A 25,074-nucleotide genomic window follows, 5' to 3' on the forward strand; every position below is an offset into this window, starting at 1 on the left:
GTCAAAATTGAAAAAAATCGTGATACATTTTGTACATTCATCTGAGTTTTTTAATTTTTAATCAGTTCAAATGCGTATCACATTGGTACAATAGTAACGACACCAGCTTCGAATGCTACAGTTTTGCTTTTGGTTTCGATTCTAGCTGATGGCACTCAAATACTTTTTTTTTTTTTCTTTTGAAATCACAACTCTATAATGATATATGCGAAATATGGACAAATTAAAATATCTTATTTAAGCGTATCTTGCGACCGAGCAAAGACCCCCTTCCCGCTCTAGTTATTTTATATACATAAATAGAGGGAATCTACCCCCATACACATTCAAGCGGTAAACTCCATAACATTGCCAGACTGAGGGCCAAAACCCAAATCTTCATTCGTGACCTGTTGTTCGTGGACGACACTGCACATGTACAGAATGTGTTGGAATCTTTTATTTTTCATATGTTTGCATTTTTAAGTTGTTTTATTTTTTTTATGTGTGTACATCCCCTGGTTGTTGTGTAAGCAGTCACAGTGGGTCAGCTGAGCCGGTTCCTCTAACTGAATTCTCTACATTTCGTAGAGACGCCACTCAAGCATGTCCGTTTGAATCCACAGTCGATATCAGGTCCAGTCATTTGCGTTCCAATGGCTCACTCCATAGAGGTGAGAACACAGGATCAAATCAGCAACTTGCTTCACCGTGTTGAGACAGGTTTTCAGCTCACCACCGTGTCGTTTCTTTCAACCCTGGAGTGGGGCTTGGTTGATGGTGGCATGGATGAGGTCATCTGGTTACCGGTGCAGAGTGTGACCAAACCATCTGAGATGTCTTGAAAAGAGGGTCTGTTTGAGGGATGGTATCCAGCAGCGCAAACAGATGGTGACGTTTGAGATGAATTGGTGGTAGCAAACCCAAAGAATTTATTAACCCAAGGCAGAATAACAGAGACCACGTCACAGCTAAAAGAGAAGATGATGGAAACAGCATTGGGGTTTTACATTTGCTGTCAGGAGCATGTGGCATCACATAAGCACACGTCAGAAGAAAAGAAAATGTTCTTAGCAGTTGTGGTAGAAAACGAGTTCTTGTTACCGATGTCTTAGAAGGAGAAACTAGAGATGGACCTACATTAAATATTTTTATATATAATGGAAATAAAATTTTGTTTTCGAATGGTATAGTACTCAACATTTTTCTGTTTTTATTTCCCTGGATCAGGCTTGAAGAAGATGGTGTCCTCACGGACTGCAGCATCAAAACAATGGAACCAGATGAAGTTCTTGATTTTGACTTTTGCAGTAATAACGTTGTTAATAAGATTATTATGAAGGTAAATTGTTTGGGAGTTTTTTTTTTTTTTTCTTGATGAGGGCAGGAAGTAAAGGGATAGATTTTAAAATTTTAAAAGTGCTAAACTTTGCGATTGCCCAGAAAGAAATTCATATATTTGTTTGAAAATAGATGATGTCATAAACAATGAATGCTAGTTTATGAAAAACATAAACGATGAATGCTAGTTTATGAAAAACATAAACGATGAATGCTTACTAAAAAACATTGTGACTTGATAAGGAATTATGTTAATTTATTGAGAGCATCATGATGCCGTAAACGCTTGAATGCTACTTTTTCCAAAATATCAGTGTCATGTCAAAGGATGAATGCTTGTTTGTTAAAAGCATGCCGATATATATTTAGGGAATGTGTTCACACCAGTTTTAGGGCATTTTGTAATGGGAGAAGTATTTTGGAATAAGTCGGATTCAGAGAAATGTTTTCAGTGAAAAATGTTTACAGGGTTTATAATCAAATGTGAGAGACAATGTCATACAGTAAACAAAACAATAATTACAGGGATCTTACAGACTGACAAGTCCTTGAATTTTCACATTTTGCCTTAAAAAGGCCTTATTTCTATTATTACCTTGAAAAATCCTTGAAAATGTCTCGGAAAGGTCTTGAAAATTGTATTCTTTATGTCCATTTGTGTCGAAATTGGCCACCATAAATAAAATTACCCCACATCTCTAAGAAATAGATTCCTTGTGCAGATGGGACTCTCTAATGGTGAATCCCCACCCTTGCAAAAAATTGTGATAATTTAAAATTAGGGCGACCAGGCCCAAAACAAAAAGGACAAGATGGCAGCCGCTGTAATGACTGTAAAGAGAGTTAATATTTCAGATGAAATAAAAAGCATTTAAAACTACTTAAAAATACCAAAAAATGATGCAAGTATGATTATGGTAATATTTATTTGTTGTATATCTGAGTTTTGATCACTTTTTCGAATCGCTGTTGATTGTAAAACAAACCCCAAATTTTGCTTTTAAAACCTAAAATTTTGTCTGGAGAACATCTTAAAAACTTTAAAAAGCCTTTAATAGTCCTTGAAAATGGATATCAAAAACCTGTGTGAACCCTGAATGAGTTAATAAGACATATATATTCACAAAAGATATATTTTATATATGTTTAGAATGGAAGGTTTACAGAAATACGGAAAAAACGTAGAATCTTCATGAGTATTTTTAGAGTTCTTGTAAAAACAAGAGATTCATTAGCTGAAACATTAGAAGTCTGGATTGATTAATTAAGAACCGTGAGTTTCAGAGGTCAGGAAAATCATATTCAAAACTTCTCTACTCATTTTTATAAATTACTAGCAGTTTTGCTTGGGCCCTATGTACATAAAGTTATATATATATATATATATATATATATATATATTAAAAAGTGTGAATATGTAAAGTAATGCCTTTCTGTATAATAGTCTTCCTTAACGACCATAGAGAAAAGACAGACATACATTTTCACTTTTCTAGATATACTAGCATTTCAGCCCGGCATTGCCCGGGTATTTGGATGTGTCTGTTGAGCAAAAAAAAAAAAAGTGGTAGTAGGAAGGCACGCTCGAACCCGTACTGTGAAGGAGGAAAAGAACGGGGGAAAAAAACCTGACATCTATGCTGCTACGACCACCGCTAAACCGGAAGTGACACTCTTTAAAATTAAGTCTAGACAATCGAAAGGAGAGGATGCCCTTCAAAAATATCGGAGAAAAAAAAGCGACTCCCCCCCCTCCCCCACTGTAGAAAAGTTCCCAGTTGAAGGTGAAGATATTAATGTTTTTAGCCAATTTTTTGATATTTGTCGTCTGACAGGTCCGACTTTAAAACGATACTGATCTTGATAAAATCCATCACCTCTGTCAAAAGTTTTAGGCAGACATGCAAACATACATACATACATATATACATTATATATTGGTAACTAAAAATTTTCGACCCAAACTGATGAAAAAGCTTGCCCTATTTCTGAATACCCTTTATGTCAAATTTCAAATGTTTAGACCACGAATTGTCTGAGTAATTTGGTAGAGACTGCAGAGGTCAATTTTTTTTTAACTTTGACCCCTATTATGACCCCTTAACATTTATTGTCTTGGGCTCAAATCAAGTTATTAAGTTAGATCCATGTCCAATGAACCTATATCTAAAATTTCAAGTGTTTAGATCCAAAATTGTCGGAGGAGTTTGGTAGAGTTCTCAAAGGTCAAATCGTTGAACTTTGACCCCTTAATTACCAAATTTCTGGCCGAAAACCGATCACATTGATTTTCCCAAATCTCAGTACCCTTTATATCAAATTTCGAGTCTGTAGACTTAAAATTGAGTTATTGCATATGGAAATGTACACACACAGACAGACAGACAGATACACAGACACGTTCACTTTTATAGATATACTAGCATTTCAGCCCGGCGTTGCCCGGGTGTTTGAAGGTGTATGCTGAACAAAAAAAAAACACGTTCTCTTTTATAGATATATAGATAGATAATTTGTTGAAAGTTGTTTTTGTTATTGTATTAGTAAAATATTTTGATCAGATGGATTGGAAATATTTCAAAGTTTATATAGATTGACAGAATAATATGAGTTGTGTGTGTCTGTGTGTTCATTAATGTTTGTAGGTGTGAGTGGAGAGAAATGTTGTAGAGATGAGTGCCCACAGGAGGGTGACCAGCGACACTGGTTTGTAGATTCGGGTTGACTGGCTTCCACTGGTTTATTGAAGAAAAAATCTGGCTTTTTAAGGATTTAGGTAGTTCCCAGAAAGACCATTTCAAATAAATTCCAAAAGGTTTCTGATTGGTCCAAAACATAATTACAATAAAACCCCAGGATGTGTTTTTTTTTCAGGTGTGGAATATGATGTTTTTCCGGCTCTTGTTTATGGTATTTGTCCCGCCTTATGGTGTTATTTATAATGTTACTTGATTATATACATGTGTATTTAATACTGTACTGTATTTTGTTACTAAGTTTTAATATATATTGTATAAAATTTTGTTTAGGCCCTGCCATACGGCGATTTCGCCTTACGATCCCAATCCCAGAATGGATTAATGCTGTATCCCAGGGTTCTACTTTATTCGTTTTTATTTAGGATAATGTATGCGCAGACAACATGCGTACAAATGCTTGTAGGCGACTACTACAGATAATTTGAAATTTATAATCTTTTTGAAGCACTTTGAATAAACAGAGAAACTGTTTTAGAAAATATGTTAAGATGCAAAAAAAAAAAAAATGTTTTCTTTCTTTTTAAAAAAAAAAAAATGAAATATTCCTTATTAATTTTAGAATGTAATTAGTCTTTTGTTAGTGCAGAAGAACCCGAGCAGATTACTAAGAAAATTCAAAAATAGGATGGAAGATGTACATTTTGTTTATTTTTGTTTAATTGATTTATTGTTTTTTCATCAAAGCAATTATTTGATATTTTATTATTTGTAATAGTAGTAGTAGTATTAGTATTATTATCACATTATTATTAGTATTATTATCACATTATTATTAGTATTATTATCACATTATTATTAGTATTATTATTATCATTATTATCAGTTATCAGTAGTATTATTGTCATTATTATTATTATTCACTAGATGTATTTTACACCATGTAACATTGTAGGAACAAGCAAAAATAGAAACAAAATAAAAATCCAAGTCTGCATTTTTTTTTCTTTTTTAGTGCAAATGAAATGCATTCATTCGTGGTTCTTCCAAAGCAACTCATTTCATTATATTTCAAAAGTCTTTTTGAACGCACATGTGTTTTTAAAATTTTTAAAAGTCTCTGTCTCTTCGCCACCTCGCACCGGCCATCAGCCAGCGCTTTCTCACCCTCGACTTTACATGTCCATCTTGCCCGGTATGCCACTTTCTTCTCTCTTCGGTGACATGATGTCCTTTTTCTCTCCTTTTCTTGTGAAGCATTGTGTATAGTGTGAAAGGAGCTATGTTTGGAGGCTATGACAATGCAATCTGGGGGGGGGGCACTGTGGACACGAGTCAGTGTAGTAAAAGAATAATGACAATATTAAAGGAACTTCAATAATTTTCAATTATAATATATTTAACAACATAGTGTATCGCACAGGATGGTAGGTGTTGTGAATTTCCCAAATTTTCAAGAATATATCTCTTCATCAATTTAGATCATCATGAGTCACATCTTCCGCTTGGTGTGGATTGTGAACCCACGTGACTTATTTTTTCGCCATTCGGTCTGATCCAGAGCAAGTTGGTTGGTAGATGACCAACTGTTCAGAGATGCCCAATCAAAAACATTTTCTCTCCATCTTCTCCTCGGCTTTCCCCTGCCTCTTCTGTCTTCTAGCATACCCGTAAAGCATAGCTTTGGCAGGCCAATGGTTGATCATTTGACATGGCCAAAAAGTTTAATGGTTTTACTTTTGATTTTATCAAATAGAGAGAAGTAGTTTGACAGAGGGTGGATATTTTAAAAAGATTTTTTTTTTTTGATCAGGTGATGTCCCATAATGAAGCGCATTGCGTGATTTTGAAACACCTCAATGCAAGTTGTTTGGTCCATTTGATGTATAATCAAGGTCATATAAAACAGTTGGGAGGACATAAATTAAATAAACAATTTGGATAATTTTTTTTTATTTAATTATTTATTAATTCATGACTAATCATTAAAATTTCACAAAAGGTATCTGAATTTACCCTATTTGCATCAACTCAAACTAAACATAGCCCACATTTGGATCCATTATGCCTAGCAAATGTTCAAAAAATTATAATGATCTGTTAATTAGTGAAGGAGTGAATCCTGCACATACAAACATAAACATACTGAACTTTATAAAGGTACAAATATATAAAGAGTATATTTACTGTTACTGGGGCCCATATTTTTTTTTTTTTTTTTTTTTTTTTGTTATCAATAAAATCGTTTAAATTTATTTTAACTTTTCTTTCTTTTATTTTTTAGTCTGAATGTCTTCGAGAAGCATTTAATGAATTAGATCTGACCAGCAGTGTCTTGGAATTCCTATTGTCTCCAGATCAACCCCATTTTCGACTGTCCACTTTCGGAAATGCTGGAAGGGCACATGTGAGTTCCGTTTCCGCCTACGAAGCTGATTATCCTTCCATTTTTTTTTTTTTTTTTTTCATGAAATTAAACCACAACTACATACATAGGCAAAACAACAAACAAAGACACTTGGCGATAGGGCAAAATTTTAGCAAAACCTGATTTAATGCTTTTGTCACTGAATTGCGAACACATGCTCCTCTCACATTTTGAAAATCATAATGCAGCTGTGATGTTATTGATATCTCCCCCCCCCAAGCATTAAGAATTTTTAAAATAAGAGGGAAAAATGTAACAAAAGGAAATAAGTTTATCAATAGAACAAATGTATAGCAAGTTGTTCACCAAAGAACACAAAAACTGCTAAAATAGGATTGTTATGGTGTTGTAGTAACAAGAACAAAAATCAGTCAATATATTTTAGTTAGTTTTAGGCAATGTATTTTGTGACAGTTTACGAAACGTCTTGAGTTTGCGAAAGTTGAAGACAGTTTCCAGTTTGAGTCAGTTAAGTAAGAATGGTGGCTCGGAGCAGATTGAGATGAACTGACATCAACGGATGAACACAGTCTCAGCAGGCGTCTATGTATCTATGGAAGTTAGCATGTAGAGGGTCGATGGTGTCATACACACACACAAAGAATGCAACTGATATTTGTAGTATGTATTGAAGTTGGTGTTTTTTGTGTTTTTTTTTATTATATTATATATATATATATGCATTTGTGACATATTTGTGTTAAATGTGTATGTGGCATTAATAAATGTCTGTTGTGTTCTTTTCATGAACTGACCGTAAGTATGTAAGTTGTTGTGTGAAGGACTGTTGTCTTCAGACTCTTAATGTATATTTTAGCGGCCCGTGATTCGTTTAGGTGTTGGTGCATGCGTGTCAGGACACATAATACATGCACACAATATGACATGACAATATACCTATTTTTGCTATTGTTTCTTTTGGGAGGTTCTTCAACTGACCTGAGGGGGGGTGCTGGAATCTGTTAAGGAAACACTTCAAGACAGGACCCAAGACAGTGTAGGATTTTATATATTTTATTCACTCTTAAGTATTCGCCATAGCAGAAGGGAGTAATCGAAAATCTCTATTCTGAGGCCCCCTCTCCCTCATAGGGAGACCCGTTTTTAGCCTACCTGTCTTTCTCAGTGTCTCCAATCCAACTATCTCTATCCTTGCACAAACTGGAACATTTATCATGTGACACATCACTTTCAGTTCCTGCTCAGATACTTTCCGGTGCAAACTGATCGGTTACAGAGTTTGACAAAACATGACGATTCAAATCTCTGTTGTCTACTCATCACTAGATAGATAACTAGAGAAACAGATAATTTACTGCTTCTACCCGTCTATTCTTTAACACTGGTGGCAGCTGCCAATGTGATAAACAACAACACAGCCAAAAAAGATGAAGAACACCATGGAAACAGCATTGGGAGTCGGCATTTGTTGTCGAACAGGATAACATGTGGTATGACACTACCACTCATTTCTTATGTTGAGCTCTCGATTCATTCCATTAAAATGTCTCATGCCATTTATATTTACTTCTCACAAAAAAATGTTTCGGAATTTTTACAATGGAGATTAATTTTTTGATTATTTGGACTATTGTTTTCATCTTGGATATTATTCTCAACATTTTCGCTGAAGTAACCTCTAACCTTCAGGTACAAGTTGCTTTCAATAAGTTTCCAGACTTTTTGTACAGGCATTTAAGATTAATTAAATTATTAATTAAATTAGTATATATTATTAATTAAATTATTAATTAAATTAGTATATATTATTAATTAAATTAGTATATATTATTAAATTATTAATTAAATTAGTATATATTATTAATTAAATTATTAATTTAGTATATATTATTAATCAAATTAGTATATATTATTAATTAAATTATTAATTAAATTAGTATATATTATTAATTAAATTATTAATTAAATTAGTATATATTATTAATTACATTAGTATATATTATTAATTAAATTAGTATATATTATTAAATTATTAATTAAATTAGTAATTAAATTATTATATATTATTAATTAAATTAGTATAAATTACGAAAAATAGTCTAGTAGAAAAATAATTATTTTTGAAAGTTGTGATTTTTCGTTGTAAATTAACCCTTTAGATGCTTGAAATCAGGAGGAGATAACTGCTTTTAAGTCGGCCATCTTGCTTATTCTCAACACTTTTTTCTCAAAAATTAGCTCTAGAATGGTTTCTACTGGACGATGTTTCGTGCATTTTGGAATCTATACTAATTTTGACATGACACGTAAGTATGTAACAATGTTTTTCCCTAAAATGCCTTTGTTTTGAAAATACACAATTGGCTTGGACAACACACTATAGTAAAGTTACACTAAAGTGATGAATTATTGACAAAGCATTTCAAGCTAATAAATTTAGTATTGGTATTAGAATGCATATACTTCAGATTGTAAAGAAATTATTCAGAATGACATCCCGATAATAATCAGGTAAGCGGTTAAATACACTTATATACAATATGAATAAATGTGAAAATTGGGTCCATTTCTTGAACTACCAGTAAAATCAGAATAGAAAGTGGATCTTGGGTTTATTTTTGGTAGCCTCGTAACTCTTACTTTCTTTATTTTATCTTTTAGTACTCACATTCCATGAGTGGTGTTTCTAATAAAGGGGGAAGAATTGCTGCTTTCTGAGACAAAATCTAGCCAGCTAACACTTGTTTTTGGCTAACTTTTGACCTTGAAGCATATTTTTTAGCTCCTTATCTTAAGTGGCTTCATGCCTTGTCTGGAGTGATTTCTGCTAGCAACTAATCAGAAACTGGAATCACTCCATAAAAATATTGGATCTTTTAGAATTCCTATACATAATTTTTTTTTGTCCACATGAGAAAAATTTTTATTCTTAGTCTGCTAATTTTAAAGTTCCAGACTTCTACAGATTAGCTACCCACCTAAAACTCTTTTTCATCCTCAGGACTTATACAGATCAGCTACCCACCTAAAATTTTTTTTCATCTTCGGGACTTGTACAGATCAGCTACCCATCAAAAACTCTTTTTCGTCTCCAGGACTTATGCAAATAAGCTATCCATCAGAAACTTTTCGGAAATTAAATATGGCTTTCAATTCAAAAAGAAACCATAAACATTTTTTCATTTTATTAAAATATTCTAGTCAGATTTTGGCTTCCTTCTCCTCCGCCTCACATAGTCTGAAAACTTGAACAAATCTATATCAGACAATACAAGGTCACTAAAAAAATGATGGGATCCTTCTATCGATCTAATAGATATCTACCTGCTGATGCAATTCTCTACTTATATAATAGCCAGGTACATCCAAGAATGGAGTATTGCTGTCACATTTGGGCAGGAGCTGCTTAACAGAATTCAGAATAGACTTCGTAGCCTAGTGGGGGATGCCCTTTTCTTTTTTACCTGTTTTCCAGCTGACTACAATATGGCCGTCTTCAAGTCCAATGTAAACAAGTTCTTGATGAGCTGTTCCTCTTAAGTAATCCAATTTACCAAATTTACACTTCTAACGATTGCTATGATATTGTCCTTTTAACCAATGTACACTCTTTAACCCTTATCCTCGAGTGGCATCTGGGCCTTGATAAGTGGTGATTCCTTTGTAAAGAAAAAAAAAAGGTTTATTTTTATTTATCTATTTTTTTTTTTTTTTTTTTTTTTAAATATTCCAGTCAGATTTTCCGAAAGATTCCGACATGGTAGAATCCTTCCATTGCACGTCAACTCAAGTAAACAGGTAAGAAGTTTTAAAGTTTTAAATTTTGGTTCAAATTAAGGATCAATTAGGTCTTAAAGACCCCAGTAAATGAGTTAAATGAGTTTCTTCTGGTTGACCAACATACATTATAAACAACCTAATAATAAACCTCAGTTATTTTGTTTTTCGTCATAAGCTTGATTTTTAATATAGGGAAAGATTTATTTTAAGAAAAAAAGAGGGAGTACTAAGTATTTATCTTTCGGTACATTTTTTTTTTTTTTTTTTTTACAAAATATTTTTAATAAACAAATAGATCATTGTCCCTATTTGTCAAAAGCAAAGATCCTATTTTTTGTATTTTGTATTTTTTAAGCATCCTATATTCTCATTTTCAAACTCCTTCATTCTCTACAATTTATATTTAAATTATTGTAATTCGAATAAAAAGAGGAATTGTTTATAATACACGCAGATCAACTTGTGTCTTTTTTCATTCAGCTGATTTATTGGGGTTTTTAAAACCTAATTGATCCTAAATTCGAAATTAAATTTTTATGATTGCATGCATTAGATATTTGTTTTCCCTCTTTGCTAACCATGTAGATGTTTCATAACTCACGATCAGGTTCAATTACAACATACATTTTCATGTATTTCTGATTTTTACGATTTCGGCTAAGCGTCCCAACACTAATCTAAATTGATTTGTTAAAACTGATGATTCTTCAAAACAAAATTGATTCTATGTTCGTAGTTTCTGATTTCCATGAAACATTTCTCGATTGTTTTTCCTTTGAAAAAATATTGCAACTAGTCAGTCTTTATCTAGCTAAGAAGGGGTTAGTTTATTTCTAATTGCCTGAGGCACCCGCACTAGGAAATTCTGACAGGACTGCCCAGGCACTTTTCACAACTCAGAGTTCCCCTCCTTGAGATCGCTGACTTCTCAATCCCACTTTCCGACCCTGGTGTCTAAGTTCTTGCAGTGTGAGAGAATTAAAAGAACCTTTATCTAACTGAGTGTCATCTGTTTCATTGAAATAAATAGCAATATGTCAGTTTCTTATTTTTGGTTGTATGTTTCTTTAAACAAATACCAAACGAATCGTTTGCACATGGTGTTTCCAACAAAAGTGCACTTGTGCCTTATTGCTGGTGAGAGATCAGAAAATAAATCAAATAATGAGTCTTCTTACATACATGCGCATTCGTTGGTTTTTCATTTGTTTTTATCAATCATCACTTTCTCATGTGTGACAGTTGTTGATCTTCCGACAAGACAAATCTACTAATGCAGGAAACAAAATGGAGACCTATCTACAGTCAGGATAATAAATGAATATTTATTGAAAACTGTAAAATTATTTACCATTGTTTATTTACCTGCTCACAATGACTGAATAATTTCTGCATTGACAAGCCTTCAAACAAACTTTTTATCGGATGAACAATGCTTCAAGTGAACTATGACATACTTCTTATATGTGGCATATTTCATTAAATAAAATAGACGTTTTTTTGTCTCATCATTCTATTTTTTATCTTTTCCAACTTCCGAATAACAGTCTTCACTTCTGGTGGAAACTGGCTGATGTAATCACCATATTTATTATAAGTCCGAGTACTTTCCAATCCTTCAGGATTCATCGTCAGGGATAAATTAATCTAACTGGTTTTGAACAATTTATAAGTTTTTTGGGTTTTTTTTGGGGGGGGTTGCTCTTCATTTGTTAATTATTTTATTCATCTTTTTTTCCATTGGTTAAAATTAATAGCATCCTGAAATATTTGCAAAACTATTAAAATCAATAACTCTACAAACACTTCAGGATGTTATTACTATTTCTAAAGTTTATTTTATTAATAGTTGGCTTTTTAGATTTTATTAGTAATGCTTCTAGTATTTCAAGTTTCCGTTTATTATTGATTTGTTCAAGTGTGTGTGTATATATATATATATATATATATATATATATATATATATATATATAAAATATTGTTATGAGAGAGACAACCCAATGTGAATGGGCTTTTTACAAATTCTCTTTACGTCTGCCAAGTAGTTGGGGAGGAGGGTTCTCAGTTGTACTTGCAGCATGAATGTGCAGTTTGGTTGTCGTTTTAAGACGGTGAGGATGCATGTTGCTTGGTAAGCTTGTCTTTCTGCATCTTTCTCACAGAATTCTGTTGAATGTCTTTTCTTTTCTTTGTTGTCATTGTTTTTTCATTTGCATAATTATTGTGGTGATATATGTGGTAGAGTTGTTTATTTAGACCAGTGGTTCGCAACCATTTTCTTGGTCCATCCCCCACCTCTAGAAATTTCCCTCAAACCTCAACCCCACCCCCAAATTTCAAAAACACACCGTTTATCCAATAAACAATGCTTCAAGCGAACTACGACATACTTCTTATAATGGAGACCTATTTGACGTGTAAAGGTTTTATTTAGAGAATGATTGTTTGTGCGAGGAGAGACCAATCTAATTCCCATTACTTAATTTGTTTTTTTTTTCTTGACAATCGAGAGACGTAGATGGTATCATCGAGGTAACATTCATTTAGTTTCTCTCTAAATTTTCAGAACGCATGTCATCTATCTCGCCTCCCGAGTCTGTCTAGAAACTCTGTTCTGTGCATCGAACACTGACATCATTTCTATATTATATCATTCGACACCAGACGTTCGCACACGTTGTTTCCAACGAATGCACGTGTACTTATGACATAAACTAAGAGACTTTTAAAACAAAAGGAAACGCATTATTTTGGAAGAACCATGAATAAATGCATTTTATTTCAACCTATAAAAGCTGAATGGAATTTATTTCCTTTTTGTTTTCGTTTGTGACTGTCTCAGATACAACGTGTTGGGTCCGAGTATTAAAATGTGGCAACGTTGTTGAAAAAGAATAACGGCTATGTAATACAAATATTTCATATGAAATGAAGACTTACATTGTGTAAAGAGCTTTTATCGTGCAAAATTAAAGGAAATGAATAAAATAAATATTCTTAATTTAATTCCTATCAGAAAATACTTTAACTGACTAGGAATATTTTTACCAATTACTATATATGGATTATCCTGTCACTCTCTTGCGAAGCTGAAAAGTCCTCTCTGGCACTGCAGAGGATATGATCTATAGTATAAGAGATAATGTTGTACTTGCTTTCAAGTTGACTGGTGAGCCGCCAATGAAAACGCCCCACCCCCTTCCCCATACACACATGCTTAGAGGTAGCAAACACACAACCTTGTTCTAGAATTCAGCTTGAAGGTCGGCCAATGGTTTCAGCAACATTTTATATTTTGCCATACCTCAAATTCACTTCTCTTTCACGCGCCTGAAAAATTATACCCTCCACACACACGCCATTACAAATGTCGTGTTCCACAATACAAATATGTTGTTGATTTTGAATTAACTTTAATCAGAATCCAATACAACCCTTAATTTGCATCTGAAAAAAAATGTATTACCTTGTACAAAAAAAAAATGTATTACCTTGTACAAAAAAAAAATGTATTACCTTGTACAAAAAAAAAATGTATTACCTTGTACAAAAAAAAAATGTATTACCTTGTACAAAAAAAAATGTATTACCTTGTACAAAAAAAAATGTATTACCTTGTACAAAAAAAAAATGTATTACCTTGTACAAAAAAAAATGTATTACCTTGTACAAAAAAAAATGTATTACCTTGTACAAAACAAAAAATGTATTACCTTGTACAAAACAAAAAATGTATTACCTTGTACAAAAAAAAATGTATTACCTTGTACAAAAAAAAAATGGTGCAAAAATGCATACATGCATGTGTGTGTAGAGAGAAACAGATGCTGGAAAAATGGTGGGATCCTTCTATCGATCCAGTAGATATCTCCCTGCTAATTCAATTCTCTACCTATATAAGAGCCAGGTACGTCCAAGGATGGAGTACTGTTGCCACATCTGGGTAGGAGCTACTAGAAAGATCTTATCCTGCTTTGACAGAGTTCAAAATAGACTTGTAACCTAGTAGGGATGCATTTTTCTCCTTCCTGCAACCTCTTTCTCACAGAAGAGATGTTGTGAGCTTGTCTCTGCTTTATTGTTATTTTCATGGCAAGTGCTGGTCTGAGCTCCAATCTATGATCCCCCCTCGCCAAACATTCACGAGAAACGCTCATCTAGCTGAAAGCACTATCATTAATTTCCCCCACTCTTTATCTGTGCCTAAAATTAAACATAGATTCCATAAACAAAGCTTATTCCATAGAACTGCACACCTGTGGAATTCTCTTCTGTTTGCCTGCTTTCCAGCTGACTACAATATGGTCGTCAAAGTCCAAAGTAAACAAGTTTTTGATGAGCCGTTCCCCTTAAGTAATCCAGTTTACCAAATTTCCACAACTAACAATTACTACGATATTATCCCATTGACTACTGTACACTCTTTAACCCTTATCGTCGAGTGGTCTTTGGGCCTTGATAAGTGGTGACTCCTATGTAAAAAAAAAAAAAAAAAAAAATATACAAGCTTTGCTAAACTGGTATGACACTGTTTCGATCTGTAGTTATTAATAACCAAGATCTCATCAGGCAAAAAAAAAAAAAAATGTCTTTTTCTTTAAGTGTTCATATTGAAAAGTGAAAAGTTATGTGATTCAGTTTTAAAATAATATTTTAAAAAAGCCTTTGCTAAGTTTTGAGCTTCAATACATGACTTTCAGTTCTTAATCCAAATTGCTTTTCTTTTTCACTTTCGGCTTTTTTGCCTGATGAGATCTTGATTATTAATAACTAGAGATTGAAACATTGTTATGCCAGTGTAGCAAAGCATATCTGTATAAATAAATATTAATATAGTTATATTTGTTATCAAGCACTACTATATCAACCCAGCAAATATTGTTTGGATTTTGTCCTACGAATACATTCTTAGCCTGGACTATATATATATATATATATATATATATATATATATATATTCAATTTGTCTTTACATAAGCAGTAATTTGTTGCTACACAGTCATGAGCATGTTTCAGTCTTCTAGTGTTTAGCAACTAGAGACCTCTTCAGGCAACGATGCTTATTTACGAAAGCGGAATTCTCAAAGCAACAATCATTCCGCTTTCGTAAATAAGCATTGTTGCCTTAAGAGGTCTCTAGTTGCTAAACACTAGAAGACCGAAACATACTCATGACTGTGTAGCAACAAATTACTGCTTATGTAAAGACAAATTGAAAATGTAACTTGCTCTACTTCCGTATTGAGCACCTTTGTATTAACCTCGTTATATTTCATTGGTTATCCTACTTTTGAAAAATAGCAACCTCAACATTTCAAATTGGGTTTGACCTTTACTCCTGATCTGAAATGGAACACGTACATCAAATCTGTTGCCAAGGTTGCTGGAAAGATGGTGGGATCCTTCTACCGCTCCAGAAGATATCTCACTACTGATGCAATTCTCTATCTATATAAAAGCCAAGTACATCCAAGGATGGAATACTGCTGCCATATCTGGGCAGGAGCTGCTAAAAAAGCCTATCCTGCCTTGACAGAGTACAAAATAGACTTCGTGGCTTAGTGGGGGATGCTCTTTTCTCTACCCTGCAACCTCTCTCCCACAGAAAGACGTTGCGAGCCTATCCTTGTTTTATCGTTATTTCCATAGCAGGTGCTCATCTGAACTCCAATCTCTGGTCCCCCCCTCGCCAATCTTTCACGAAAAACACCCGTCTAGCTGAATCCACTGCGAAAAATTTCCCCCACTCTTTATCTGTGCCTAAATCAAAACGTGGATTCTATGAACAAAGCTTCTTTCTTAGAACTGCACGCCTGTGGAACTCTGTTCCGTCTGCCTGCTTCCCACCTGACTACAACTTGGATGTGTTCAAGTCCAACGTTAACAAATTCCTAATGAACCGCCCCCTTAAGTAAACACTTCATCAAATCTCCACACTAACGTAATGTACTTGCAATAACCCTTATCCCTGAGTGGCTTCCGGGCCTTGATAAGTGGTGACCACTGTGTAAAAAAGAAAAAGAAAAGCTAAACACTTGCCAACAAAAGTGAGTATACACCTTAGGGAAAGTTGTTAATACACTATGTCAACTGTCAATATTTTGTGTGGCCACCATCATTATCCAAAACTGCCTTTACTCTCCTTGGCATGGAGTTTACCAGAGCTTCGCATGTAACCACTGTAATGCTCTTCCACTCCTCCATAATGACGTCACGGAGCTGGTGGATATTTGAGATTTTGTGCACCTCCATCTTCCGCATTAGAATCCTCCAAAGATGTTCTGTTGGATTCAAGTCTGGAGACGTGCTTGGCCAGTCCATCACCTTTACCCTCAGCCTCTTCAGTAAAGCAGTGGTCGTCTTTGAAGTGTCTTTAGAGTCCGTGTCATGCTGGAACACTGCCCTGCGACAGAAGGAGGGGATCATGCTTTTCTCTAGTATTTCACAGTACATGTTGGAGTTCAACTCTCCAGCACCTGCAGCACTCAAGCAGCCCCAGACCATGGCATTCCCACACCATGCTTGACTGTAAGCATGACACACTTATCTTAGTACTCCTCACCTGGTTACCACTACACTTGTTTTTTCTAATTTACTCCCCCTCTCTCTTATTTCTCCTGTTCTTTCTTCCAGGTACAAGCTTTCGCTCATGAAGCCATCAGTAAAAGCCTTGTCCATCTCGTCGCGAGTCTCCATTCGAATGGATAATCGTGGATTTTTATCGCTTCAGTACATGATTAAGAATGAGGACGGTCAAGTTTGTTTTATTGAGTTTTACGTAAGTATCTCTCTCTCTCTCTTCCTCTCTTTTGTTTTCTTCCTTTGTCTGTCTCTCTCTCTCTCATTCTCTGAATTCTGTTATAATACTGCTGGCAGAGACCACGTTGTGTCACAACAGAACATTCAATAACAACTTTAATATTACAGTGGGAATACATCAGGGTTCTGCTCTTTTCTGTGTTTCAATGGAGTAAAATTTTCATCATTCAAATATACTTTCTCCACGTGTAGCTTCTCATTCATCTTCATGTCCTCAAAATTCTTGTGCACAAACTCGTTATCTTTTAAGTCACACTTTTATGGTGACACCATTCGTTGGTGTTATTGTTTTTTTTTTCTATTCCCTTTGTAAAACTCAATCATGTTCTGCAAAGTGAAAAACAACAATTTTCCTCTACAAAAGTTATTTTTTCCTGATTATCATAAAAACGCATTTTGAATGTGCAGATATTTTCTCAAATATAAAAACACTTGTGGAGCAGATGATCTATAGATTTTAGTTTTATTGGTCGTTTGAAATCAATAAATATCTATTAATTTATTATTACTTCCATCAGTGAAAGATTTTGCTTTAAACAAAATCAAATAAAAAAGTAAAAAGAATCATTTTTGGCATTGGAAAATAGGCATGAAATTTTCCGATTCTGATTTTTTTGGTTCCCAATTCCGATTAATTGTCACAACATTACTCTCCCCTAAACCTTGTTTAGTAGCTAACTAGCCTGGGTGCCCAGCGTTGTCCGGGTGTTTGAAGGTATGTGTTGAGCAAAGAAAAAAAATGGGATAGTAGGCAGGCAAGCTCAAACCCGTGCCGCGAAGGAGGAAAAGAATGTAAAAAAAAAAGTGACGTCTTTGCCGTTGCCTCCATAGCCAAACTGGAAGTGGCGAAGGTTTAAATTAAGGCTAGTCAATCGAAAAGAGGGGATGATTTTCAAAAATATCAGCGAAAAAGCGACACCTCCCTGTAGAAAAATGCCCAGTTGAGGGTGAAGGAATTCATGTTTTAAGCCAATTTTTTTATATTTGTTGTCCGAAGGGTCGAGTTTCAAAACGATACCGATCTTGTTAAAATCCGTCACCTCTGTCGAAAGTTTTAGGCAGACAGCTAGACATACATACATACATACATATTTAAACAAACAGATGAGATTTATATTATAGATGGAAAGGGAGTCTTCTGGTGCCCTAAACTATAGTCGACCACTTAGCTTATTAAAACAAAAGTTAAAATGATTGTTTTTAGAATTGGAAATTAGGCTCAAATAATTTTGATTCCTATACTTCAAAAATTTTTCCAATTCCTGATTTCGATTAATCATCCAAATAGTATTTGTCTATGACATTTTGCATATAAAACAATTAAAATTTTTGCATATAAAACAATTAAAATTTTTGCATATAAAACAATTAAAATTTACGATTATTGTGTTTATTTTTACAGTGTGTTCCTGATGAAGAAGAAGCTGAAGAACATGATTTATAATTTTTATTTATTTCTTCTGCTTAAGACATAACATTTTGTTGGGTAAGTCATTAGTTTATTTATTAACTAATTTAATTACTACTTTAAGTCGTTGAAACAAAACTAATCAATAATAAAAAAAAAAAAGATCCTCTCCTCTCCTCTCTCTTTTTTTCACGTTCATTTCGTTTTAGTAATAAGAGAATCCTTTTGTCTCTATATCAAAACTGAAAGAAATTCTTTCCTTTCCTTTTTACTATTATCAGTTATTACTGAGATTAAGCATCCTCTTCTTTTTTCATAAAATCTTGAATTACATACATGAGTGTTCTTTACTATCTATTTTTATTATTATCAGTTAATATGGTTCCTCCTTCCCAAATATTCACAAAAAAACACACTCGACTAGCTACAGCCAGTATATACAATTTCCCCCACTCTCTATCTTTGCCTAAATCTAAATGAAGATTCCATGAACAAAGTTTCTTTCCCAGAACTGCCCACCTGTGGAACACTATTCTGCTGGCCTGCTTCTTGGTTGAATACAACATGGTAACCTTCAAATCCAATTAAACAAGTTCTTGTTGAGGCATCCCGATAAATTATTAAATTGTACCCAATTTACACCATTAACAATTACTACACTATCACCTTACATTCACCCTCGAGTGGCCTTCGTGCCTTGATAAGTAAAAAAAAAAAAAAATTAAAATTAAGATTCTCCATAAAAATTAAATCGCCATACATGATTGTAAAAATTACTTTTTATTTACGTTGCATCTTCAAGGATCTGATGATTTCATTTTTTTTAAAAAAAGGAGGTGGAGGACGATTATGTATCTACAAATATGGAATTGACTTAGCATATTTGATGCTTATCTGTTATATTTAAACCATCCAACTGTAAGATTCTGCTGGAGGATGGCCACAATGTGACACAATGGAGTGTGTAACTATCTCCACTGGACCATCTGTAAAAAGTTTATCGAATGCAGCAGCAAGTCCTGGGAACATATACCAGAAAGAACAGTTGGAAATAAGTCATTCATCATGCACTATGACTGGGCAATTTCTACAACTATAAACCTAGAAAACGGAGCTATTAAACCTGACATATGTGATATGAGACAAGAAGAGGGAAAGAAGCAACCTTAGTGGAAGTCAGTGTCTCCAATGATGCCAAGTTAAACAGAGCTGAGAGGGGGGGGGTTAACGAAATACCAAAGTCTTATGTATGACATGAAAAGAAATTGGAATCTTAGGAAGATCTCTATTATTCTAATAATTATAGAAACAACCGAACACATGAAAAAGAATTTCAAAAACTCCCTGGCAAATATACTTGGTAAACCAAGTGCAAGAGAGAAAGAAACAATTGTACTCTAAGGGACGGTTAGAATCTTTAAATGATCTCTCAGTTGGCATATATGAGATAGCGGGTTAATGTCTGGCATATAGTAGGATGCCCCATCCCCAGCTAGAACAAAATAAGAAAATTAAATCAAAAAATAAAACAAAAAAAATGTATACTTTTATCTCACTTGTACACTAGACAACTAATAATGGCAACAAGAGTACAAGGGTAAAATAATAAACGTGACGATATGACGATACGTGTTCGTTAATTAAAAAACAGAAGAAAAAAAGTAATGTGAGGTATTTCTTCGACATTAGAATGAAAATCGAAATATTAGATTTCAATTAAAATTATATCTACTTGTCATGTCGAAATTAGAAAAATAATTATTAATGAAAATAGTTTTCAAAGAATTTGCAACTTATACTTAAGCTAGCAGGGAGACTCAACGTTGTCCAGGATTGAATGATGATCACCGAATGTTTCATATTCCCATGTTTTTATTGTCATCAAAATCAGTGAAATTGTCCCTTTTTCAATCAAATCAATTGATTGCCTGCTCTAGTTAAGGACCCCCCCCCTCCTACACTGTACCGGGATGAAGCTTCACATGCCTTGCCACAATTACTTAGTTCACAATACATTGCAATCTACATTGCACTGTAGAGAACCTATTGTTGATTTTGTAAAATTATTTTTATATATAATGGCTAGAATTAAAGTTTAAAGCTGTAGCCCTTCATATATCCAAAGCTTTTGACAAGGTTTGGCATGAAGGGCTTCTCATGAAAATTAAATGCTATGGGATTTCTGGACGAACCCTCAACATAATCATACCTTCTTAGATTAGAGAAAAATACAGGTTGTCATAGATGGCCGTACATCCAAGCAACATGATATTAATGCATGTGTGGCCTGGGGGGATCGATACCTTTATTATTCCTGGTATTCATAAATGACCTCCTTGATAAAATTGTGTTTGGGATGCTGATGACATCACGCTTGATAATAGATATGAAAAAAAAAAAAATGAATGTACACATATTTAAGGCAATTGCAGAAACCCTAGAGAACGACCTCCAGTCGGTAGTGGAATAGATCCACAAGTGGATGGTAATATTTAATTTGACTATGGCTAAGCCTCTTTCCTTTAACAACTACAAAAAAAAACCTTCTCAACTAACGATTGTCATGATAAATAACACCCTACCTGAGAGCCCCTTTTTCAATCTCCTCAGCCTAACATTCACAGGAACATAAATTGAAAAAAACACATTGAGGACATTGCCAAGGCTGCTGCAAAAAAGGTTGGCTTCCTCTATCATGCTAGAAAATTATTCACACTTGATAGCATCTTTACAAAGCCACAATTCACTCATGCATCGAGTATTGTTGCCGCATCGGGGCTGGAGCATCCACCAGCCTAATAGTTTATTCTTTCAAACTTTAGAATTCTCTCCCTGTTTTTTGTTTCCCTGACTGTACTAATATGCATAAGTTTTAATGTAATTTGAACAGACATCTCTCTGCCTAACTCCCCACAGTTTCCTGTTAGGCACAATCCCAAATAGTAGCCCCTTGCGTTACAAGTGTCAGTATGCCTTGTTTGGGATGAAAATGAATTAAAAAAAAAATTTTTTTTTTTTTTTTAATTATTTTTCTACTTGATCATTTTTTGTAAATTTTGACGCATAATTATGTAATGTTTTCACCTGAAATGTGTTGGTTTAAAAGATTACCAATCTATACAAACTCCTAATTTTCTTTTCTATTTGCAGATGTTCCAACTGGAATTCAGTCACCCATCATTTTGAAAAAAAGACAAAATGGCCGACAAATCATTTTCAGCTCTAAGTTGGTTCCTTGTTTTCTGCTTTCAACTCAAAACCTTTGTCTTTTTTTTTTTTTTAATATAATAAAAGCCATGTGATGAACTTTTGTAAAATGGAGACAAACTTTTAAGTTTTGGACATTTCTCAGGGATTTTCTTATGGTGGACCAGTTGTCTTCAGTGTGCTAGGCCATATTCTTTTTTTTTTTTTTTGCAATCTTAGAATTGTTGGGAATATTCAGGCTATTATTCTCATCTTTGTTATTTCTTTAATTTTAACAATGTTTCAGCCAATGTAACCTCCAACCTTCCTTAGGTGCTTTTTTTGGAACTTGGGAATCTTTGTTGAACTCTGGAACCTTTTACTTTTTATGGAATTCATCCAGACAAGGCGGGAAGCCACTTGATGTAAGGAACTAACAAAAACGGAAGATGATTATCGTAAAGACAGGAGATACCTATTGACCATTGTCTCGAAAAGACCAAAGCTATAGGGAGGAGGAAAACAATCACTGGGAGGAGATTTCCACAAGTCTGCAGTTCTTGGAAAAAAGCTACTGGAATAAGAAACTGTATTACAATGCGATATCAAAACATTGAATTGATGAAGACCACTAGACTGAGTCAAACGAGCTGGAACAAAGGAAGCAGGGAATAACTGAGACAATTCTGAAGAACACATGCCATAATAGTATCCATAGAAAAAACTTAGACTAGCAAAATCATGTCTGTGAGAGAGATGTTGCCGTGAAGAAGATAGGGTGGAGTGGGGTAAATCAAATTTCTGCAGTTCATGAAGAACCTTCAAATAAGACAGAAATTCACCAGCTCAAATATGACAACACTACTCCATACTAGTGTTGAGACGATTAATAAAAAATGGAAATCGAAAAAATCAGAACTTTTGTGGGTATTGAAATCTGAATTGGAAAATGTAAGTGCCTTTTTTTCCTATGCCGAAAAAGGTTCTTTTTATTGTTTTTATCCTTTTGTCTTTGTCTAAAACTCCATTTTCCACAGCTCATATTAATGATGAAACCGATAAATATTTATTGAATTTAAATTATTAGTAAAACTAAAATCTATTAGGTTACTGCAAAAATGTTGTTTTTTGACGTTCAACTTAAAAAAATCATAACTCCTTTCATAATAAACTTTATTAATCAAAATAAGGACCATTAGAATCGACACATTTTTGCCAACGAGAAACAAGTTCATCTCATTAGCATAGAAATCTGGAGTTCTGGAAGCAATGAAGTCATTGAAGGCCGATTCAGCATCATCTCGATTTTGAAGCATTTTTTTCGCAGGAAGTTGTCAAGATGCTTGAAAAAGTAATAATCGGTGAGGAGGAGGTCCGGTGAATATGGCGCAAAGTCTCGTAGCCCAATTCATTCAGCTTCTTCAGGGTCAGTTGAGCAACATACGGACGAGCATTGTTATGAAGGAGAATTGGTCCCTTCATATTGATCAATCTCGGACACATATGTTGGAGCTTCTGGTGCATTTCGTCAATTTGTCGACTACTTTTCCACCGTAATCATTTCACCCAGATTCAAGAAGCTGTGATCGATGAGACCGGCCGCAACCCACCATGACTTTTTTTTGGTGCCATTTTTACTTCAGGAAGTGGTATGGAGCTTCTCTGGCATCCAACCACTGTACTGTTGTTGTAGAGGACCCACTTCTCATCACACGTCACAGTCTGCTTGAGAAATGGTTTGTTTTTGTTTCACAGAAGGAAAGTAAAAGACACTTCAAAATGACGATTTTTTTGATTATCATTCCATTCATGCGGCACCCATTTATCCAATTTTTTTTACTTCCCTATTTGCTTTAAATGGCGAACAACTATTGAGTGATCGACGTCAAGTTCAACAGCAACTTCTTGTGTGGTTTTGCGAGGACTGGCTTCAATTTAATTTCAAATATTCGTTATCAACTGGTCGTCCGGCCGCGACCGTCTTCATCTTCTTGTGAAATTTCTTGAACCACCGCTGTGCCACATATTCATTAGTGGTTCCTGGGCCAAACACATCATTGATATCACGAGCTGTCTTGGCAGCTTTTCGGCCTAGTTTAAACTGGAAGAAGAAAATTGCGCGGATTTGAATTTTGTCCATGCTGTCAAGAAACCTGCAAAAGAATGAAGAGATTGAAAACGGTAATGAATAACACGATTCGATAGAGCGAAAAATGTGCTTCAAAATGATTAGTAACATGGCTATACATATCAATGAATTAATTCAGAAATCATATATAAAAGTAACGTGAGAAAACGATATTGTTTTTGCACCAACCTAATATAAGTCACACCCATAAGTGTATTTTTACATTTGCGAAAATATATGCACATTTTACATGGACTTTTGCAGTAATCCGCTCCTCCAACAAAAGCAACTCTATATTTAGAAATTTAAATAAAATCGGAATCTATAATTGTATCAGAATTGGGAAAAATATTGGAATCATCCCATCACTACTCTATACATGGTCTGATTTATGCAGAATTTCAAACAGAACTCTATTTAATTCACTGGGTAACTTGTTCTCGTTCTATCAGCCATAGTGTTGATTACTATATTATTCCTAGTTATTATCACTCACAGTAAGGATTGAACCTTGAACCCCCAGGAGACTATTACTTAGCATTGATTGTTAATTAACACTTTTATCCATTACACCACAAACAATATTAACTAAGAATAATATAATAATTAACATTTTTAACCAGTCGTGGCTAAAAGAATGAGAACAAACTACTCACATAGATTAAATAAAAGGTTCAGTTGGAAATTCCATCTAGGTCTGGAGTTCAAAACAATGCATTTGAAGAAAGTCAAAAGTTTATAACTGAAAGAAATCATGAAACCATCTAATGTCATCTTCTTCTATAATATAAACCACACCTGTCTGTTTATATGTATATGTGTTTGTATGTCTGCCTAAAACTTTCGACAGAGATGATGGATTCTCACAAGATCAGTATCGTTTTGAAGCTTGGCCCTTCGGACGACAAATATCAAAAAATTGGCCAAAAATATTAATTCCTTCATCCTCAGCTGGGCATTTTTCTACAAAGAATGGTTGTTTTTTTCGTTGATACTTTCAAAAGTCATCCCCTCTTTTCGATTGACTAGCCTTAATTTAAACCTTTGCTACTTCTGGTTTTGCGATGGATGCAACAGCAAAGGTATCATGCTTTTTTTTTTTCACATTCTTTTCCGCCTTCACGGTACAGGTTCGAGCCTGCCTGCCTACTACCACTTTTTTTTTCTCAACACACACCAAACACCCGGGCAACGCTGGGCACCCAAGCTGATGAATTAAATAATGGCTCCAAAGTTGAACAGAAAAATTCACAACTTTCCAAGTTTGAAAAGATACATGTGAAGGAGGTCGAGGAGAGGGGATACATCGGTCGAAACATTGTCAAAATAACAACCAGGATGAGAATAG

At 34.2% G+C, this 25,074-nt stretch overlaps 1 protein-coding gene across 2 annotated transcripts in view; it reads left to right on the forward strand.

Annotated features, from left to right (window-relative positions):
- Positions 1-24,857, forward strand: part of LOC145255647 (cell cycle checkpoint protein RAD1-like) — a 67,943-nt gene extending 43,086 nt beyond the window's left edge. Inside the window, exons 4-9 of one of the 2 annotated variants that reach the window (XM_080114189.1) lie at positions 1,210-1,321; positions 6,301-6,423; positions 10,139-10,203; positions 16,819-16,963; positions 18,407-18,490; positions 21,563-21,698. In XM_080114189.1, the coding sequence (XP_079970315.1) occupies positions 1,210-1,321; positions 6,301-6,423; positions 10,139-10,203; positions 16,819-16,963; positions 18,407-18,448 (487 nt within the window). In that variant the 3' untranslated portion in view covers positions 18,449-18,490; positions 21,563-21,698. Of the gene's footprint in view, positions 1-1,209; positions 1,322-6,300; positions 6,424-10,138; positions 10,204-16,818; positions 16,964-18,406; positions 18,491-21,562 lie in introns of both variants that reach the window. The other variant, XM_080114188.1, reaches the window with a different exon arrangement.
- Positions 24,858-25,074: the final 217 nt, after the last annotated feature.

Source organism: Euprymna scolopes, chromosome 31 (genome assembly GCF_053919585.1).
Source record: "Euprymna scolopes isolate OS-2025 chromosome 31, ASM5391958v1, whole genome shotgun sequence".
NCBI classification, from domain to species: domain Eukaryota; kingdom Metazoa; phylum Mollusca; class Cephalopoda; order Sepiida; family Sepiolidae; genus Euprymna; species Euprymna scolopes.